This window comes from Triticum aestivum, chromosome 1B, assembly GCF_018294505.1.
Source record: "Triticum aestivum cultivar Chinese Spring chromosome 1B, IWGSC CS RefSeq v2.1, whole genome shotgun sequence".
Classification (NCBI taxonomy): domain Eukaryota; kingdom Viridiplantae; phylum Streptophyta; class Magnoliopsida; order Poales; family Poaceae; genus Triticum; species Triticum aestivum.
The window spans coordinates 101,550,285-101,567,316 of record NC_057795.1 but is presented as its reverse complement, the minus strand read 5'-3'; the positions used below and the strand labels follow the sequence as shown (position 1 = coordinate 101,567,316).

Here is a 17,032-nt window from a genome sequence, read left to right as displayed (position 1 = left end):
GTCACAGATATTCTACAAGATGAATTGATGGAAATGGAAACATAAAGTATGCACTGGCAGTAGAACCAAATTTTGCAAACATGTGACGATGAAAAAAAAACTGAATACAACAAACTATATCTCAGCCATGCCATCTGAAGGTTCTGAACCATCCAAATAAATTTTATACCAAGATTATTGATGCATTCCTGTAAAAGAATAAGATACAGAAAAGGTAGTTAAAAACCCAGGTGCAGGTCTGTTTAAAATTCAGGGGCAGGTCTGTTTAAAATTCGGATCAATTCTACATCACTATTTTCCAATTCTACATCACTTGTTTGTGAATCAGTATGTGGTGCATCCCAATATTATTTTTATCAACACAGGGTGCATTGTCAGGTAGTATACCTGAAGTCCAGAATTTAGTTAAGCAATAGAGCACACTTTATATGTATACGTACTTAATAACCAGAGTAGAATGTAAAAAGTCTATGGAAAGGGAGATAACAAACTAATAAAATACCTTGTCATGGCAAGCCTGTAAATACTTCCATAAAGCAACCTAGAACATCAAAATCCAACTATGAAATTCTTAGTGTGACACCTCCTAAAAATATAGTGCAGTTAACGGATCTAAACTAATAAGAAAATAATTTACTACATGCAGAAAAGATATTGTTCCATCATGACATCTTGCCAGTTCTGTCATGAGAAGAAGATGACCAACGAACTGTCAAGGGACTCTGGTTTACCATTACAAAGAGGCAATGGATTCAAAATGAACAATTATAGCATCAAATAGAGCAGAGCATTTGTATTTGTCAGCATAGGACATTGCAAGAGTCAGAAGAATATCATCACACAAGTACTGGAGCATCACAACACCGTCTACAAATAATTCTCATGAACTCTAAGGAAAGAACAAAAATTCTAAAAGAACTAAAAGTTGACTCTTTTGCGCATGTTCACGGAGAATTAGGTTTCCTGCTGACCATGCCTCGTTATATTATATTGCAACAGAAGAATAATAAAGATTTAGGAAATTTAAAATCAAGTATTACCATTCATTTCAACAGAAAACAAATTGTTGGTGAGCCAATATACATGTCTAAAATGTCTGTATAGTATAGATATTAGAGTTTATGTTAAATAGAAATTAGTTTCAGGTTTTTATTTGTCAGCAAAATGCCTAGGATGATCATGCATGTCTTAAAAATAAGAACAAAAATGATCCTATGTAGTTCTTTTATACAGATCAGAATCATAGATATACTCGTGCTTTCCCATTAACTCTCCCAGCTAAAACTCGGTTAATTTGCCCACGTACAACAGTTTTAGAAGGGTCCCGGTCAGCCCAGGTTCGTCTCTCGCTCTGTGAGCCTGCTCAAGAATATTAGTCGTCCATCGATTGTGGACGATATCACTACTTGATACCTGCCTTATTAATTAGTTCAAGTCTACATCAACAACCGCTACTTGAGAAGAATTAAACTCTACTATTAGCTTGTGCGTACAATGCACATTCTATTAATGCTACCAACATTTGCTATTAGACTCTTAAATCAGAATTCATGTTTCTATTTTCTAAATCAGAATAATGACCTTGGTATAGCAGAAACAAACACACATGTAGCTAGCTGAATTACCTCACAAATTTATTAGCAAGGTAGTAGCAAAATCTTGAGCTCTTTCCGGTTCTTGCCATGTTTCCACTCCAGCAATCCCTCCCTAGCTACTGCCCAAATCTTCACTGATGCCTGCAAAAAGTGTGCACGTGTGACTGCACTAAGACAATCAAATGAACAAAGTCCGACCAAGAAAACAAAACTTATACCAATAGTTCTTAATTTGCATCCAACCACGGCATGAATGATCTATCGATTCCAAGCATTTCAAAGATGATATTTCTTTTCTCTATTGTCAAGTAAGAACAGCAAACAAGAACACCAAGCGGACCGCATCAACATATCATCAAGGAATACACCACTCCAGGAGTAAAACCATGAACCTACAGGGGTCGCCAAAGAGGCGGTGTGAGAGGAGGAAGGCTCCAGGAAGGAGCAAGACTGCTGCAGCACCCGCGACAACAGTGCACGGTCTGTCAGGGGGCAAACCTTCTTGCGATGGCGACGACCACATCCTTTCTCTGTTCGCACTTCCCATCGGCGGCGGCCCCGTTGGCACTCTCCATCTGCAGCAGATCCATGGCCGGTGAGGCATCGCAGCAATGGCAAAGAGGCAGCTGCGGTGCAGGGAGTCCACACAACTCCACGCACGCGGTGAGCTCCTGCTGCTCGCCGCCCTCCTTCGCACAGCCGATACGAGGCAGCGGCGTAGGATGGAGAAGCTCCCGACCGGCAGCGCTGGGAGGGCACGAGAGCTGCGTCGGCCGCTGGACGTGAAGAAGAGGGTTTCCAAGTAATTTTCTTGTCATACTAAATCCACAGATGTGACAAAACTGCTCGAGTGTATTGAACCTGAATGTACACATGTGTGATTTAACACTAACTTTACTACAGATTTGATTCAGTTCATCAACATGAATTTGGTTGCCACCATACACATCAGCCGGACGATTACCAGATATTTTTTTTTGACTGGGACGATTACCAGATATTACTATGATTAGCTTTAACAAGGGGACAAACAATTTGTTAGTGGTTAGCTCAACAAGAATCTAAACAATTCATGGCATTTATCTCCTAAGACACATCCAACAGTTGTGAAGAAACAGTTACATCAGGGTGGGGATAGGAACAAGGACTGAGAGAGATGAGGAACATGCCTAGTACAAATCCAATCTCAGTCCCTTTTTCTCATCGTTGATTACAACCGTTGCCATTACGAACACCTACAAAATATATGTTCTCAACTCCTGAATATCCCACGAGAAATAGCATCAATAAAGAACGATGAAACTGGACTTAAATTCAGAGAGAGAGAGAGAGAGATCACCTTGTTCTTATCCAAGCTCTTCCTCAAGATTCATCCCCTTATTTTTGTTCCTCAGATCTGCACACATATGTTTAAAAAAACAATAAATCAAAAACTGGGGAGGAAAGAACATGAAACTGGATTTAAATTGAGAGGGATGGAGAGAGAGAGAGATATCACCTTGTTCTTAGCCAAGCTCTTCCTCAAGATTCATCCCCTTCTTTTTGTTCCTCAGATCTGCACACATATGTTTAGAAAAACAATAAATCGAGGAGTGAAAACTGGGGAGGAAGATAACTCTGGCCGCAGATGGGCAACCTACACTGGGGACATGTGACGACGGCCGGCATCCCCTGGAACTCCGACCTCGCTGCTCCTTCCCTCATGCCCATCGCCCTCATCCTCCCCTGCTCCACGCCCACTGCTTCAGCGATGTGGGCCCGGTCTCTCCAGCCCCTCCACTGCCGTACGCTCCGCACCACCGCCACGAAATCTCCTCCTCCGTGGAGAGCTCCCGCAGGCGCGGCTCCTCCTCCTCTGCATCTCCAAGGTGAGCAAGGAGGCCTGGATGGTGGTCGCCGTCGCCATCGGAGAAGCTCCCCTCCACGCAAGCAGCTAGTGGGCGCCGGCTGGGGGGAGCGACCGGCGAGGCTCTGGCCCAGGTCGGAGAGGCAAGCAGGGGAGCCGGCGTCGAGGAAAGAGGAGATGAGGAGACGAGCGGGGAGAGGGAAGGGGCGGCGTGGGAGAGAGAGGAAGGAGTGAGCGAGGAGATAAGGCTGCTGCGTTACTTTTTCCCTTTTACCCCTCGTTGATCTAGGGCTTGTTGCTTCTGTTACACAGAATTGGACGAGAGCCACGCCATTCTCTTGACCCGACTTGTAACGAGGCCCACTCGTCATTCACTGTGGAGACAGTCATGAACGTGAAAAAAAACGGACGGCCCACCACACGCCAGCAGCCAAAAGCGGAGCGACAGTAAAAAATCGGGCGGCCGAACGAGCGTGGCGCACGCGGTGGCTTCAGATGGGCGGGTACTCTAGCAGCTTTTATATGTTAGATAAGGCGCTGTAGACATTTCAGATAGTGTGCAAAACAGCTCGATTTCGGTTGTCTGAAACGACTTATAAAAGTGAACGGAGGGAGTATCTTTTTGTGGGTGTATGGGGGTGGGGGCAGGGGGTGCTGCTATGTGAATAATTCCTCATTCAACTTAACTTATTTTTGGCACAAAAGGCAGGTGCAGTACAACAACACGGTCCTGTACATGACAGGTAACCCTTAGCGCTAGATGCCAGAGAAGCTACTGAGTTCCATATTATACAATGGAATGATAAGTTCAAGCTGGAAAATAAATCATAGCATCAACCTCTTAAGCTGAAACCGACCACAGCGTGAGAGAATAACTTTCATGGCCCACACAACAGCATGCCCACCCTAGCTGCTGGCTGCCGCTTCGGTTGGCTCTGTTGTCACTCACAGCTCTGGCCCATCGCCTCTGAGGAGCAGCTCGGACACGCGACAAAACTCCTCGGTATTGTCTGCGAGATCATCTCCATGGTCAAGGACATTGTCAAGATGTCATCGACCCCAAAGATCACCAACTGTTTGTGCTTCCATTGTTCATGATCAGCTTGGTTTCAGGAGATATACTAGCGACAGTGGTATTGTGTGTGTGTGTGTGAGAGAGAGAGAGAGGGGGGGGAACGACTGGGTACGATACATTGCGATGGCTCCGCTCGCTCCCCTCCCTCCCCGCTCCTCCTAGCCCTCCCACCCTCCAGCCCAGCCGCCGGCGAATCCCCGCCGTCAGCCCACCCAGCACCTCCCCTAGCCATGGCGGCCCCAAGTGCTGACCCTGTCGAGTCCCGGGCGACCCTCTCCGACGACCGCGTGTCCTCCGGTGACCGCTGGTACGATTCGGAGAGCGAGTCCTTGGCCCGCTCGTATAGCGACGTCGCATGCACACCGCCGGCTATGCCCGCGCCGCTCGCTCTCCTCGCTCCCGCACGCGCTGTCGACCAGCCTCGACTACCCGTTGCGAGCCGCATCGGCCCCCGCTCCGAGGTGCACCGTGCCCCTAGCAGCGTCCAGGTCGACGCCGACGGCTTCCAGCAGCCGCGGCGCCGGAACCGTCGCCGCCGCCCCCGCCAAGACGACGAGCCCAGTACGACTCCACGCCAACGGCGCAGCCCATCCCCGGAAGAGGTCGCTGGACTCTGCTTCCGCTGCCTCGACCCTGGTCATCGTGTTCGGGACTGCACCAACGACATTCGGTGCTGCCGATGCCTGGAATCCGGCCACGACTCGCGCTCCTGCAACCCACAGCGCCGGAGAGCCGTCCGGGCCGACCCTGACCGCACTCGCCCTGCTGCTCGGGCGCGGGCGCCCCAGGCCGCGCAGCCACCTCCGCCTCCTCCCGCCGCCTCGGCCGCTGCGCCCTTGCCACGCGCGCCGGAGCCGGTGAGGATAATCATGTCGCATTCTGTGGAGATGGAGGAGGCCGAGGAGGTCCTGTCCCGTGCAATGGTAGCCTCCATCACTGGCAACAGGCCGACCGTGTCCGCTACCGAGGTGGCTGATGTGCTCCTGACCTCCCTAGAGCTCGAAGACGACGACTTCACGGTACATGCTCACCACCCCGAGGATTTCCTGATCCTGTTCAGCTCGCGCACGACTATGCGCCGCCTCAATGGAGACCACTTCATCAGCTCCCCGCGGTTCACCCTCTCTGTCCGGCCTTGGAGCAAGCTGGCCCATGCGGGCTCTGGCCAGTTCAAGTATCGCGTCGAGCTTGAGCTTCGGGGCATCCCCGCTCAGGCCTGGCATCTATCGACTGCTGAGCACATCCTGGGGGAGAGCTGCTGGATCGAGCGGCTTCATCCCAACACGCGCTCCAGAGAGGACATGGCCACATTCCGGCTGGCAGGGCGCGCGCATGATCCGGCCAGCATCCGCCGCGCTGCTGTTCTTGAGATCGTGGAGCAGATTCCAGCAAGGGTACGTTCGGAAGCGCCAACCATTAGGACCCTCACCTACCCAATCTCCATCTCTCTTGCTCGGGCGGAGAGGATCGGAGCCCCCGCGCCTAGCAATCAAGGAAGCAATGGACCTGGCGCTGGTGACGGAGATGGCGCCGGAGGCGGCGCCGGAGACTGCCACGACCATGCCCGAGGCAATGGCCCGGGCCGGGCGCGTAGACGCGGCCGCAAGCGCCGGCGTACGGAGGGCATGTTCGCAACACCCATCCCGCTTGCGATGCTCAAGGCCATTGCTGCCCTGGTCGATCGAGAGATCCCGGAGGGTTTGACCAGCCTGCCAACCACACCGGCACGGGTCGAGGTTGCGTTTGAAGCCTAGGAGAGGCGCATGGTTTCGCTCGTCGATCCAATATTCATGGATCACGGCCTTAGGATTGTAGTGTGGAATGTGTGTGGCCTTAACGCACGCGCTTGGCGCTTTGCCGCCTGCTCGCTGTTGGACACCACGGTTGCCTCCATTGTATGCCTACAGGAAACGAAGATGGAATTGCTCTGCTCGTCTGTTGTGCTCGACACCCTTGGCTCAGAATTTGATGATTACACATATCTCCTGGCGAATGGCACGCGAGGCGGCATTCTTCTGGCTTGGAAGAGCAGGGTGGTATCTATCACGCACCCTCTGTTCACCACGAACGCCCTCACCGCCACGGTTACCACGACCACGGGCGTACCCTGGTGGCTTTTGGTCGTGTACGGACCCCAGGATGACGCGGACAAAATTGCGTTCCTGCAAGAGCTCCGGGACATCCGTGCAGCTTGCCCTGGACCATGGATGCTATGCGGAGACTTCAACCTCATCCTACGTGACGAGGACAAGAGCAATGGCAACTTGAATAGGCGAATGATGGGCAGGTTTCGCCGCCTTGTCAATGATCTCGCCCTGAAAGAAATTTACCTCAACGGGTGCCGCTTTACATGGTCCAACGAGCAGTCCCCGCCTACCCTGGTGCACCTAGATCGCGTGCTCTGCACCTCGGACTGGGAAGACGCACACGGCGAGTGCCATCTCCGCTGCCTTGCGTCCGTCGTCTCAGATCATTGCCCGCTGCTGTTAGACTGCGCACCCATGCCCACGGCGTACAGGCGCTTCCATTTTGAGGATTTCTGGCTCAGGCTAGATGGATTTCAGGACACGGTGGCCGTGGCCTGGGGCTCGGTTTACGACCCGGACCCCTTTCACCGCTTGATGCTGCGCCTTCAGGCCACAGCCCGTAGACTCACCAGCTGGAGTGACAAGTCTACTGGCAGCATTCAGGACCGAATGGCCATTTCCCGCGAGCTCATATCACGGTTCGACAAGGCCCAGGAGGACCGCGCTTTATCACCGCCTGAAGACTGGCTGAGGAAGCACCTCAAGATCACATACCTTGGCCTTGCGTCCCTGGAGCGCACCATTGCTAGGCAGCGCGCACGCATTGCCACGATCAAGGAGGGCGACGCCAATACAGGTTTCTTCCATCTGCAATGCTCTTTTCCCCGACAGAAGAATCGAGTATACAGCCTCGCAGTGGATGGGCACATACTCACAAACCAGGACACGATGGCGCGAGCTGCTTTTGAGCATTTTGACAGGATACTGGGCTCGGCTGCAGACAGGGAGCTCATGCTGGATTTGGACCAGCTCATCGAGCCTTGCGACCTCTCCATCTTGGATGCACCATTCACCGTGGAGGAGGTCTGGGATGCGATCAAACGCCTCCCCGCCCGCAAGGCGCCGGGACCTGACTGGTTCACCACCGAATTCTCGCGGGCCTGCTGGACAACTGTTCGACATGACTTCATGGATGTCTTCCAGCAGTTGTTCGAGATGAGAGGCCGCGGCTTCCACAAGTTGAACCAAGCCCTGATGACCCTGCTCCCCAAGCGAGCCGATGCCCAACAGCTAAGCGATTACCGGCCAATTTGCTTGATACATCTTGTGGCCAAGATCTTCGCCAAGGTCCTCTCGTTACGCCTCGCCCCGAGGCTGGATGTTCTAGTCAGTCGGAACCAAAACGCATTCATCCAGGGCCGGAGCCTACACGACAACTTCATCCTAGTCAAGCAATCTCTACGGATGCTACACCAGCTAGGGGCTCCACGGATCATGCTGAAGCTCGACTTAACGCGCGCCTTCGACACCATATCATGGCCATTTCTATTTGAGGTCCTGCGACAATACGGGTTCGGAGACAGATTCATGGAGTGGCTCGCAATCCTGCTTTCGACAGCGAGCACTCGCGTCCTGCTGAATGGAGAGCCAGGACCCCCCATATGGCACCGCGTTGGCCTGAGACAAGGCGACCCCGTGTCCCCCAGCTCTTCGTGCTCGCCGTGGACACGCTTGGCAGGCTGATGCGCCGGGCTATGGACGCCGGCATCCTGCGGCAGCTCCATCCCAGGCGCCCCATCCCAGCGATCTCTCTCTATGCGGATGATGTGATGCTATTCTGCCACGCCACACCGGAGAATGTTGCCGCCATCAAAGGAATCGTAACCCTATTCGGCAAGGCGAGCGGACTGCTGGTGAACTACGCCAAGAGCTCGGCCACCACCCTGCATGGCGATCCGACGGCCGATGAGGCGACCTCCCAGCTTGGATGCCCGGTAGCGCAGCTCCCCATATCTTACCTCGGCATTCCGCTGATGACACGTCGACCCACTGCCACCCAGTTGCGGCCCATCGTCGACTCGATGGCTGCCAGACTCCCGACTTGGAAAGCGTGGCTCATGAACAAGGCTGGGCGGCTCGCACTGGTCAAGTCCGTTCTGTGCGCGATTCCCGTGCACCAGTTGCTCGCGTTCGCCCCGCCTAAGAAAACATTGAAGCAGCTGGAGAAGATCCTGAGAGGTTTCCTGTGGGCCGGCCGTGCCATTGCCAATGGCGGACACTGCCACGTCAATTGGCGCCATGTATGCAGACCCATCGAGTACGGCGGCCTCGGGGTCCGCGACCTTGAACGCGCTGGGTTGGCATTGCGCATACGATGGATGTGGCTTGCCCGCGTGGACCCTGACCGCGCCCGGCAAGGGCTCGACATGCAATTCACTAATGAGGAGCGAGCAATGTTCTCTGCATCAACCACCATGAGCATCGGCAATGGTTTGACGGCACTGTTCTGGGAGGAACGCTGGATCAACGGGCAGTCTGTCCTTGACATCGCCCCATTACTCTACCAATGCATCCCCAATAAAGCACGGACGGTTGCCGATGGGCTAGCCAACAACACTTGGGCGCGCGATATCCAGGGGACACTGGGGCTGCATGAGATAGGCCAATACCTGCTCCTCTGGCATGCTGTGAGCCACCACACCACCCTTTCTAACAAGCCGGACCGCTGAGTGTACCGACGCCCCCCCCCCTCTTTCCTCTCCCGCTACCGCGGCGCCCCCGCGGGCGGCCGATCGCGTCCAGCCTCCTCCCCCGCGCAACTCTCCCTCCCCCTTCCTCCCTGCCGCCGTCGCCGGCGCCCGCTGCGGGCCTGGCCCGGGCGACGCTAGTGGCGGCGGCCCCCTGCCTTTCCCCTCTCGGGTGTCCACCGGCGCGGAACGGGGCGACCCCGGGTGGTGCTTCTCGGCGGCGACGGTCCAGCGCGGCGGCGGGGGTTCCTGGCGCGAGCGGGGGCGGGCTTCTGGTCGGCGGCGTCGCCGTTGGCGGCAGGGCGACGCGGCGGCGCGGTCTGGCGGCGCCCGCTCGGCCCAGATCTGGGCCCTTCGGGCCCCATCTGGGCCTGGGCGGGCTGGCGCGGGGTGGGTCTGCTTCGTGGCTTCCGGGAGGCGGGGGAGCGGCGATGAGCGGCAGGGTGCTGGCGGCGCCATCGCCGGCTTACTGCAGCGTGGAGGCAGGGCTTAGCGGGCCCGTTTCGGGCCTGGCCGGGCCTGGGGTGGCCTGGCATGCCCTGCTGCCGCGTCCGGACGGCTACCGCGACGGTGCCGGAGGCTCTATCCTCCCGCACGACGGCGGTGGAGGTGGTTCCCTCCCGTTCGGCTTCGGTGCTGCTTCTCCCTCCGCGGGGCACTTCTCTCCGGTCCTCTTGGCCTCGTGTGGATGTTCGTAGTGAGGCGGCGTGGGTGGCGGCGCAACCGCGATGGCGCATGGTGGTGGGCGGCGATTTGGCTGATCGGCTCCGGTCCGTTGGGCGGTGGGGATTGGAGTACGGGAGAAATCTTTGCCGGTCTTCGGCTCCGATGCGGTGACACCTACGGGTGCCACCATTCCTTCCTGAAGGGTGTCGGTGATATCCATCCCCCACCTCCCTCCGCATGCCGGGGAAACCCTAGGACATGTCCGGGCAGCAGCGTCATTGGCATCGCTTTCCTTCTTGGAGGTGCTGTTTTGTTCGCGGTGGCTCGGAGCCTCGGGCTGTAGTGGTTTGTCTCTGGTGGGCGTAGCGGTGGCGGGTCATCCGCGCTTGTCGAGCTGCCATTGTTGGCATTTGCTTCTTCTTCTTTTTCATTTTGGCTTGTTGTGCTGTTCGCCCCAGCAATCCTGTATCGGTGTTGTTTGCTTTGGAATACAAAGCGGGGGGAAACCCTTTTTCGGTAACAAGCCGGACCGCTTACTCTGGAGGTGGACGGCCAACGACCGCTACTCGGCACAATCATGCTATGCGGCAAGTTTCCAGGGTTCTACATGATGCCCCTCATGGCAGCTGGTATGGAAAACCTGGGCACCACCAAGGGTGAAGTTCTTTCACTGGTTGGCAGCCCAAGATCGCTGCTGGACGGCCGAAAGACTCGCCAGGCGCGGGCTGGATCATCACCCCAGGTGTCTCCATTGCGACCAGGCAGTCAAAACGCTGCAGCACCTGCTCCTGGCCTGCCCTTTTGCACGCCAGACATGGCACACCATCCTCAACTGGCTCCATTTGCCGGCCCAGCCGCTTGATCAAGAGCCCAGCGTCATGGAGTGGTGGCGGCGCGCAAGGGAGGGAACACCACCGGCGCAGCGCAAAGCCCTCAAGTCTATCACTTTGCTCGTCCCCTCGATGATATGGACGCACCGGAATGCATGCGTCTTCGACAATGCTACACCATCCATCGCAACACTAGTGGATAGGATCAAAGAGGAGGCCCGATGTTGGGCAAAGGCAGGCGCCCAGGGGCTTCGGGTTGTCCTGCCCACAACCTGGGATGTACACTGACCAATTACAAAAACATGTAACGACACACCTCCTAGGAGGCCATCCATCTTTTCAATGAAATGAAACGCAAAGGCTTTTTGCGTTTTCTCGAAAAAATGACTGGGTACGATTTGAGAAGAACAGGGGCTCAACATGATAGGGTAAAAAGCGTGTGCTTTTCACTAAGGTAGCATGGCTATGTACTTTGATTCAATATAGTGCAGAAGCTCTTATATGTTCACAAAGAAGTACATTCTTTTTTCTTAGAGTTGTCCTCTTTTTACTGTACAAATTTCATTTCACTTTGGCTTCAGATAAAAATAAGATGAAGAAACCTACATAAATATGCTACCCATTTTTTTTGGAAAAGGAGGCAAAAGATTTGCCTATCGATTAATTAAGCATAAGAGAATTGCCCAGTTAAAAATATGCTACCCATAGTAGCTATGATAACAGCAACATACCTTCTTCTTTAGACAGAATATAAATTTATCAAAGTTTACCCGCCAAAGTACTTCATTCTCGGCAATGTTTGAGTTGAGCTCTTCATCTACCTCAAAGGCTCCGTGTTTCCGCTGATGAAATAACGACACAGAGAATTACATGATGATCAAAGCAGTACATTGCATATTGTTGCTGCATTTGCCAGTTCCTACCAATACTTTCAGAAAATGCCTTTGCCATTAACAAACAATCTACATATGTCACTTTGCCTTTTTCGATAAACAATAGGATGGCCGAGAATAGCCATATACTGGCACTGAGGCCACCCCCGACCCCCCGAGCCGCTCCCACGAGCGTCCTCGGGGGAAACCCTAGCGTGCCGCCCCTCGTCCTCCCTCGTCGACCTCTTCCCCCGCCGCCACCGCACAGCGCCGCCGGGCAAAGTCCGGCCGGTGTTGGTGGCGGCGGGGATCTTTCCCCTCTCCTCGCGGCTGGCATCCGGCGTGAGACGGCGCTGGGCTGTGCAGGGCCCAACGGCGCAGCGGCGGGCGTGCTGGGTGGCGGCGGTGCAGCAGCGGCTTGGGGCCCCTTCGACGCGGGGCGGCTGCGGCTTCTCTGGCGGTGACGCGCGCACCGGCCCCGTCCAGATCTGACGGATTTGGCTCCGGTGGCCCGACACACGGCGGGGGCAGCGTGTTGGCTCTGCCATGGCCGGTGTCTGGCGGAGCTAGAGGCGTGGCGGTGGCGGTGGTTGGTGCGTGTCCAGGCGGGCGGGTGGCCGCGGGCTCGCATGCTTGGCCCTGTGATGGCGCGGGCCGTGGGCGGCCGCCCTGCAGTGGTAGGTGGTGGCGGCGGCGCGGTGGTGGTGGTGGTGGTTCGTGCTGGTGGTGGCGCTGGCGGCGGTGTGGGCTTCGTCCGCCCTTGCGTCCGGCGGCCATTGGCGGCGAGGGTGGTGGCGCTAACTCAGGGCTGCCCCTCGGGGTCCCGGCATGGATGTGGGCTGCCACGGCGTAGTGGTGGCCCATCGCGGCGGTCTGGGTCGTTTCACGGCAGCGGCTGGACTTCTTCGGCGTCTGCCTGTCGGTGAGCGCCCTTGACGACCTTCGATTCATCTCCCCGTCGTTCGGGCGCTACCTTTATTGGAGGGTTGGCCCTTTCCCAGCGGCGGCCCATCGCTTGTCTCGCGCTCGACAGCAGGACCGGACTCGTCTCGCGCCCGGCAGCAGGACCGAGCTCGTCTCGCGCCCGGCAGCAGGACCTGACTCATCTCGCGCTCGGCAGCAGGACCGAGCTCGTCTCGCGCCCGGCAGCAGGACGGGTCGATGGTGGCCAGTTTTGGCTGGCCTCTTGGGTCTCGACACTGGGACAGCCCAGGGGTGCGAAAGGCGGTTCCTTTCCACTCGTCTCTTTGGTTGGGGTAGCGGCGGGTGGCGGATGAGGTGGCATCAAGGTCCTGGATGCCGGGGCGGCGGCCCTAGTGGTGGTGTTGCGGTGCTCTTGGGCAAAGCCCGTGGCTTGGTGCTGCCTGGTGGCCATGGCCGTGTGGGCGGCGTGGTAGCCAGGGTGTGATGTTCGGTGGCGGTGAATATTGGCCGGGGTGGAAACCTGTTTTATCTTCGGATGGACCGGCGGTGGCGAAGCTCGTTCCCTTCTTGAAGGCGTCGTCGCAGCTCTCACTGCCCGTCGTGTTGCTCCAGTGGAAACTCTGATATTTGGGTCGGGCGATGGCGACGCTTCGGTGTCGTAACCTTCCTGTAGGCACCACCTTGGAGCCCACGGTTCGTCGTATGTAGCTTCTTCTCTTCGCGGTGGCGTGTTCACGGTTGAGGCCCCCGGTTGCTCATGTAGTGCTAGGGGTGGTGTTGCTGCGCTCAGCGCCTATGTATCCTGCCTTGGGTGTGTGCGTGTGTTCTGGTGGCGTGCGTTGTACCGGGTTGTTGATGATCTTTGCTTTATATATAAAGCGGGGCGAAAGCCTTTTTCGGCAATAGGATGGCCGAAACAACAAATACCAATTTTTTCCATAACATGAAGTCACTGCATAACATGGTGATGAAGACAAGTAAAAAGAGTACAGCACCTTAGCACCAACAACTGCGTTATGAGGACAATCATTTGTTTTTGATGCATCCTCCACGCTGTATGGGATCTCAGAAAATCTTTCTGGGTCAGAAAGGTTTGCAGTATTGACAACTTTCTGCTCAAGTGAAAGAACCTCCTCGGCGGTCTGTACCAAAGATACATTTGTCAGGTCATGTAACTGACCACCATGCACAGAACATAACAACTGAAGAAAGAACAGTAATATACATTATTAAAGCATCGAGATCTTGGTACTGGTAATTAACCAGTTTTCACAAAGTGTACTCATGAGCTAAGAGTAAGATGATTTTCTCAACAGTCTGGCATAGAAAGGACCCGAAACTCCTTAACCACTGAACTAGCTAATTAGCCCTTTGCTAAGATGTCTAATTGCAAGACCAAAGTACTAAACTAACCAGCCTAGTCAGCTTCTACCAATCTCTGCATGCATTATCTGATGTAATAGCTTACAGTAGAAAACTATAAAAGTAATTAGGTGCCTATTAAAATGACCAGGAATGTCCATAGCAGGGAATCGCTTTGCATACTTTTGGAACTCTTCTCCTCGCAGATGTAGACTGTTCATCTCCGAGTGGATCAAAAGATGGTTCAGGTTTTGGGCAACGTTCCACATAACGTGCATACACAAGTCTGTTGAAGTTTATTCGTATCTCTTCCCTTGCTGGTCGGATGGTGCCTGGAACATGGATGACCCATTATCAGGAATAGCAATAGTCACTATCACCGGTAAATATCGAAGACTATATAGAAAAAAGGAAAGAGAATACCATCATAAGAAGAACAGTGGATGATCCAATAACAACTTCAACAAATTAAATGGACATACCTTCTGGCACTTTAGAGATTGTTCGTCCCACAAGTTGGTCGAATGTTAGCCTACCATTCTGAAGCAAACCCTCAATAAGAGCTTCTGACTGCAAGATGCATAAATTCCATGCATAAGGTCTTGAACTGTGGAAAAGCTTCAAGTACTAAATGATTGTAGTCATAAATGTTAAAATGATAGAATGGCCATGAACAAGATCACATATTTTGTAGCAAAAATAGCACCAGAACTATTAGAATGTACATTCATACAACGTATGTTATCTGTCAGTTTCTCAACTATCAGCCTATCACAAACCAATAATTACCAGCATATTTATGAAACACCTAAAAATGATCAAATCAAGAATATAGATAGGGGACATGTTTTTATTTTTGAAACAACCAACAAACTAATCATTAACCAATCAGCATTTGTCATTGCCAATTTGCCATGGTCACTGCTAATAATATTTAGTGATTGCGGTACCTAAATATTGTGAAAGAGCAAAAGACATCCTCAGGACACCGACCTAAATTTGCAAGTAACTCATGTCATCATCTCTAGACCATTATTAATCAAGGTCAATATGCATCTAGCAACTAGAATCACAAGGCACAATTCATAGGTGCACAAAATCTACAGTACCATCTGCTCCACACTGGTTTCAGCATTCAGAGAACTATGACTGCTGTTTTAATCAATCCCGGCTTATAACAAGCAGGCGTGAATTAAAATCGAGTTCACGTCAAAGTAAATACCTCTGGAATGTCTGCACGGATAACAGAGATGAACTTTGAGAAGCGCAGCCGATGCAGGACATTATCGAAGATGGCCAGGTAGAGCGTCACCATCCTATTGCCTACAATCACAGAAAAATGGAGTCACGGACTAGGAGGGCATCAAATCAGATAAAATAGTCAAGGGATTTGCATATGGGCTTGCCTCTGGTCGATGAGAAGGCCTGAACGCAATTGTGCTGGATGAGGACAAGGAGAGAGTTCTTCACTTGGCCCGGCGGGAGCTTGAGACGGCGGACAATCTCCGGCAGCTGCAGCGCTCCGTGACGGAGGAGGCAGTCGCACACTTTCTGCGAGACGGATCGGGCAGCGCGAGTTAGGGCATCACGCGCACGCATGAGCTGACACACTAGGGTAGGAGGTGGACAGAGATTTTACAGCTACGAGGGGGCCGAAGTGGTCGGATATGAGGCCCATGGCGAGGAGGATGCCGTGCTGCGGCACCATGGCCTCCGGTGGAACCTGAGCAAAAAATGTATGAATAAACAAGAAATCAACCATTCCTCTTGTGCGCACACTAGCACAATCTGAGCAAAAATACAGAAAGGCTTGCAGCATGGCGTGACACGAAAGGTGGAACCTGAAGATCAATCAGCTAACATGCAAAAGGAGAAACAATCACTTGAAACAATAATATTTTAGACTGTTAAGATCAACAACAGTGTAACAGTAGCACTACATTCCCAATCATAAACAAGATTTGGGACATCTATCATGTGCCAACAATACCACTATAGTACTAATGGGTTAACCAATTTCGGTCAGTATAACCAGGAAAAAGCTCTTGCTCTCTCAAATTGCATGTTACTGCTACTAAGCTTTGATTTCATGTCTAGACGGCGCAGATAAAACAACTTAATCTTTTCCTTCTCATATATCATCAGTCATTGCATGTTTTCACTGCTAAGATTTTTAAACCAAAACATTTGCTCATCTGAGAAATATAGAAACTAGAACTTGTAAACATTTGTTCCTACAAGCATTATCACAAACACCTATCGAGCAAAATCCTTGCACATGTAAACTTTTTTTTTTGCGGGGTATGTAAACTTGAACATGCACCGGGAAAAAAATCATGCAGCAAGTAGGAGTACTCATCAAGAAACAGTCATCATTATATTCTCACAATGCAATCTACCGCAAGTACTCATCGAGTACAAAAAGGTAGGAAAGAAATTGAACAAACAGAGGATGCAAGAGGAAGGAGGGAAGAGGGAGGACGAAGGAGTGGTGGCTACCTGCCTATGGAGTATGGACTGGTCGCCGGCGTAGCTCCGGGCGGAAGCGGCTACTCGACGGTGGGTGGCGCTGATGGGTTCCTGTACCGGCGGCGGGGCAGCAGAGGCTTCGGCCGGCGGCGGGGCAGGAACTCGGGAAGGAGGCCTCTCTGGTCGTTCGCTCGGTTGAGGGAATAGTGTTGCGATTAATTAAGAAACAAAATAAAACCGCTCTCAGATCACGCACGGCGCTCTCAGCCGTCAGATCTCACGCACGTACACATACGTTCCGGATCGATCGCCCGAACCGCCTTCAGTCTGTTATATTGGAGACAGCAGCAGCTCGGCACCGCCATTACTATTGGAGACTGGCCCGTCGCCTTTCTCCAGCTCCGTCTTCCGCCATGGGCCATGGCCGCCTTGAAATTTTGCCTCCGCACAAGTTACTAGTTGCTGCATACAAACTTTGGGAACAGGATGCCGAAGAAGACGAGGTACTACAGCCATTGAGCCTCCCATCTGTGCAACGACGAGCTTCCCCTGCCGTCTCCATCACGTTGTGTAGCCAGCTCGCTGCTGTCGCCGTGGGGCTCGCTGCCGTCGCCCCGAC

At 53.3% G+C, this 17,032-nt stretch overlaps 1 protein-coding gene across 1 annotated transcript; it reads right to left on the bottom strand.

Annotated features, from left to right (window-relative positions):
• Positions 1-2,657: 2,657 nt before the first annotated feature.
• LOC123110375 (DNA-directed RNA polymerase III subunit RPC3) lies at positions 2,658-16,948 on the bottom strand. Its single transcript, XM_044530870.1, has 11 exons — positions 16,444-16,948; positions 15,584-15,667; positions 15,351-15,495; positions 15,167-15,267; positions 14,427-14,514; positions 14,128-14,276; positions 13,578-13,724; positions 3,236-11,628; positions 3,094-3,150; positions 2,935-2,991; positions 2,658-2,830 (listed from the first exon to the last, which is right to left on the bottom strand). The coding sequence occupies exons 2-8, from the start codon at positions 15,650-15,652 to the stop codon at positions 11,485-11,487; spliced, it is 843 nt and encodes a 280-aa protein (XP_044386805.1). The 5' UTR covers positions 15,653-15,667; positions 16,444-16,948; the 3' UTR covers positions 2,658-2,830; positions 2,935-2,991; positions 3,094-3,150; positions 3,236-11,484.
• Between the last annotated feature and the right edge of the window lie 84 nt (positions 16,949-17,032).

Excerpts from the sequence above, each read along its gene's own strand:
- LOC123110375 (XM_044530870.1), bottom strand. The coding sequence starts at position 15,652 with ATGGTGCCGCAGCACGGCATCCTCCTCGCCATGGGCCTCATATCCGAC. Across the intron at positions 15,268-15,350 it reads GGCCTTCTCATCGACCAGAG|GCAATAGGATGGTGACGCTC; the intron begins GCAAGCCCATAT and ends CTGTGATTGTAG. Across the intron at positions 14,277-14,426 it reads AATCTCTAAAGTGCCAGAAG|GCACCATCCGACCAGCAAGG; the intron begins GTATGTCCATTT and ends TCCATGTTCCAG.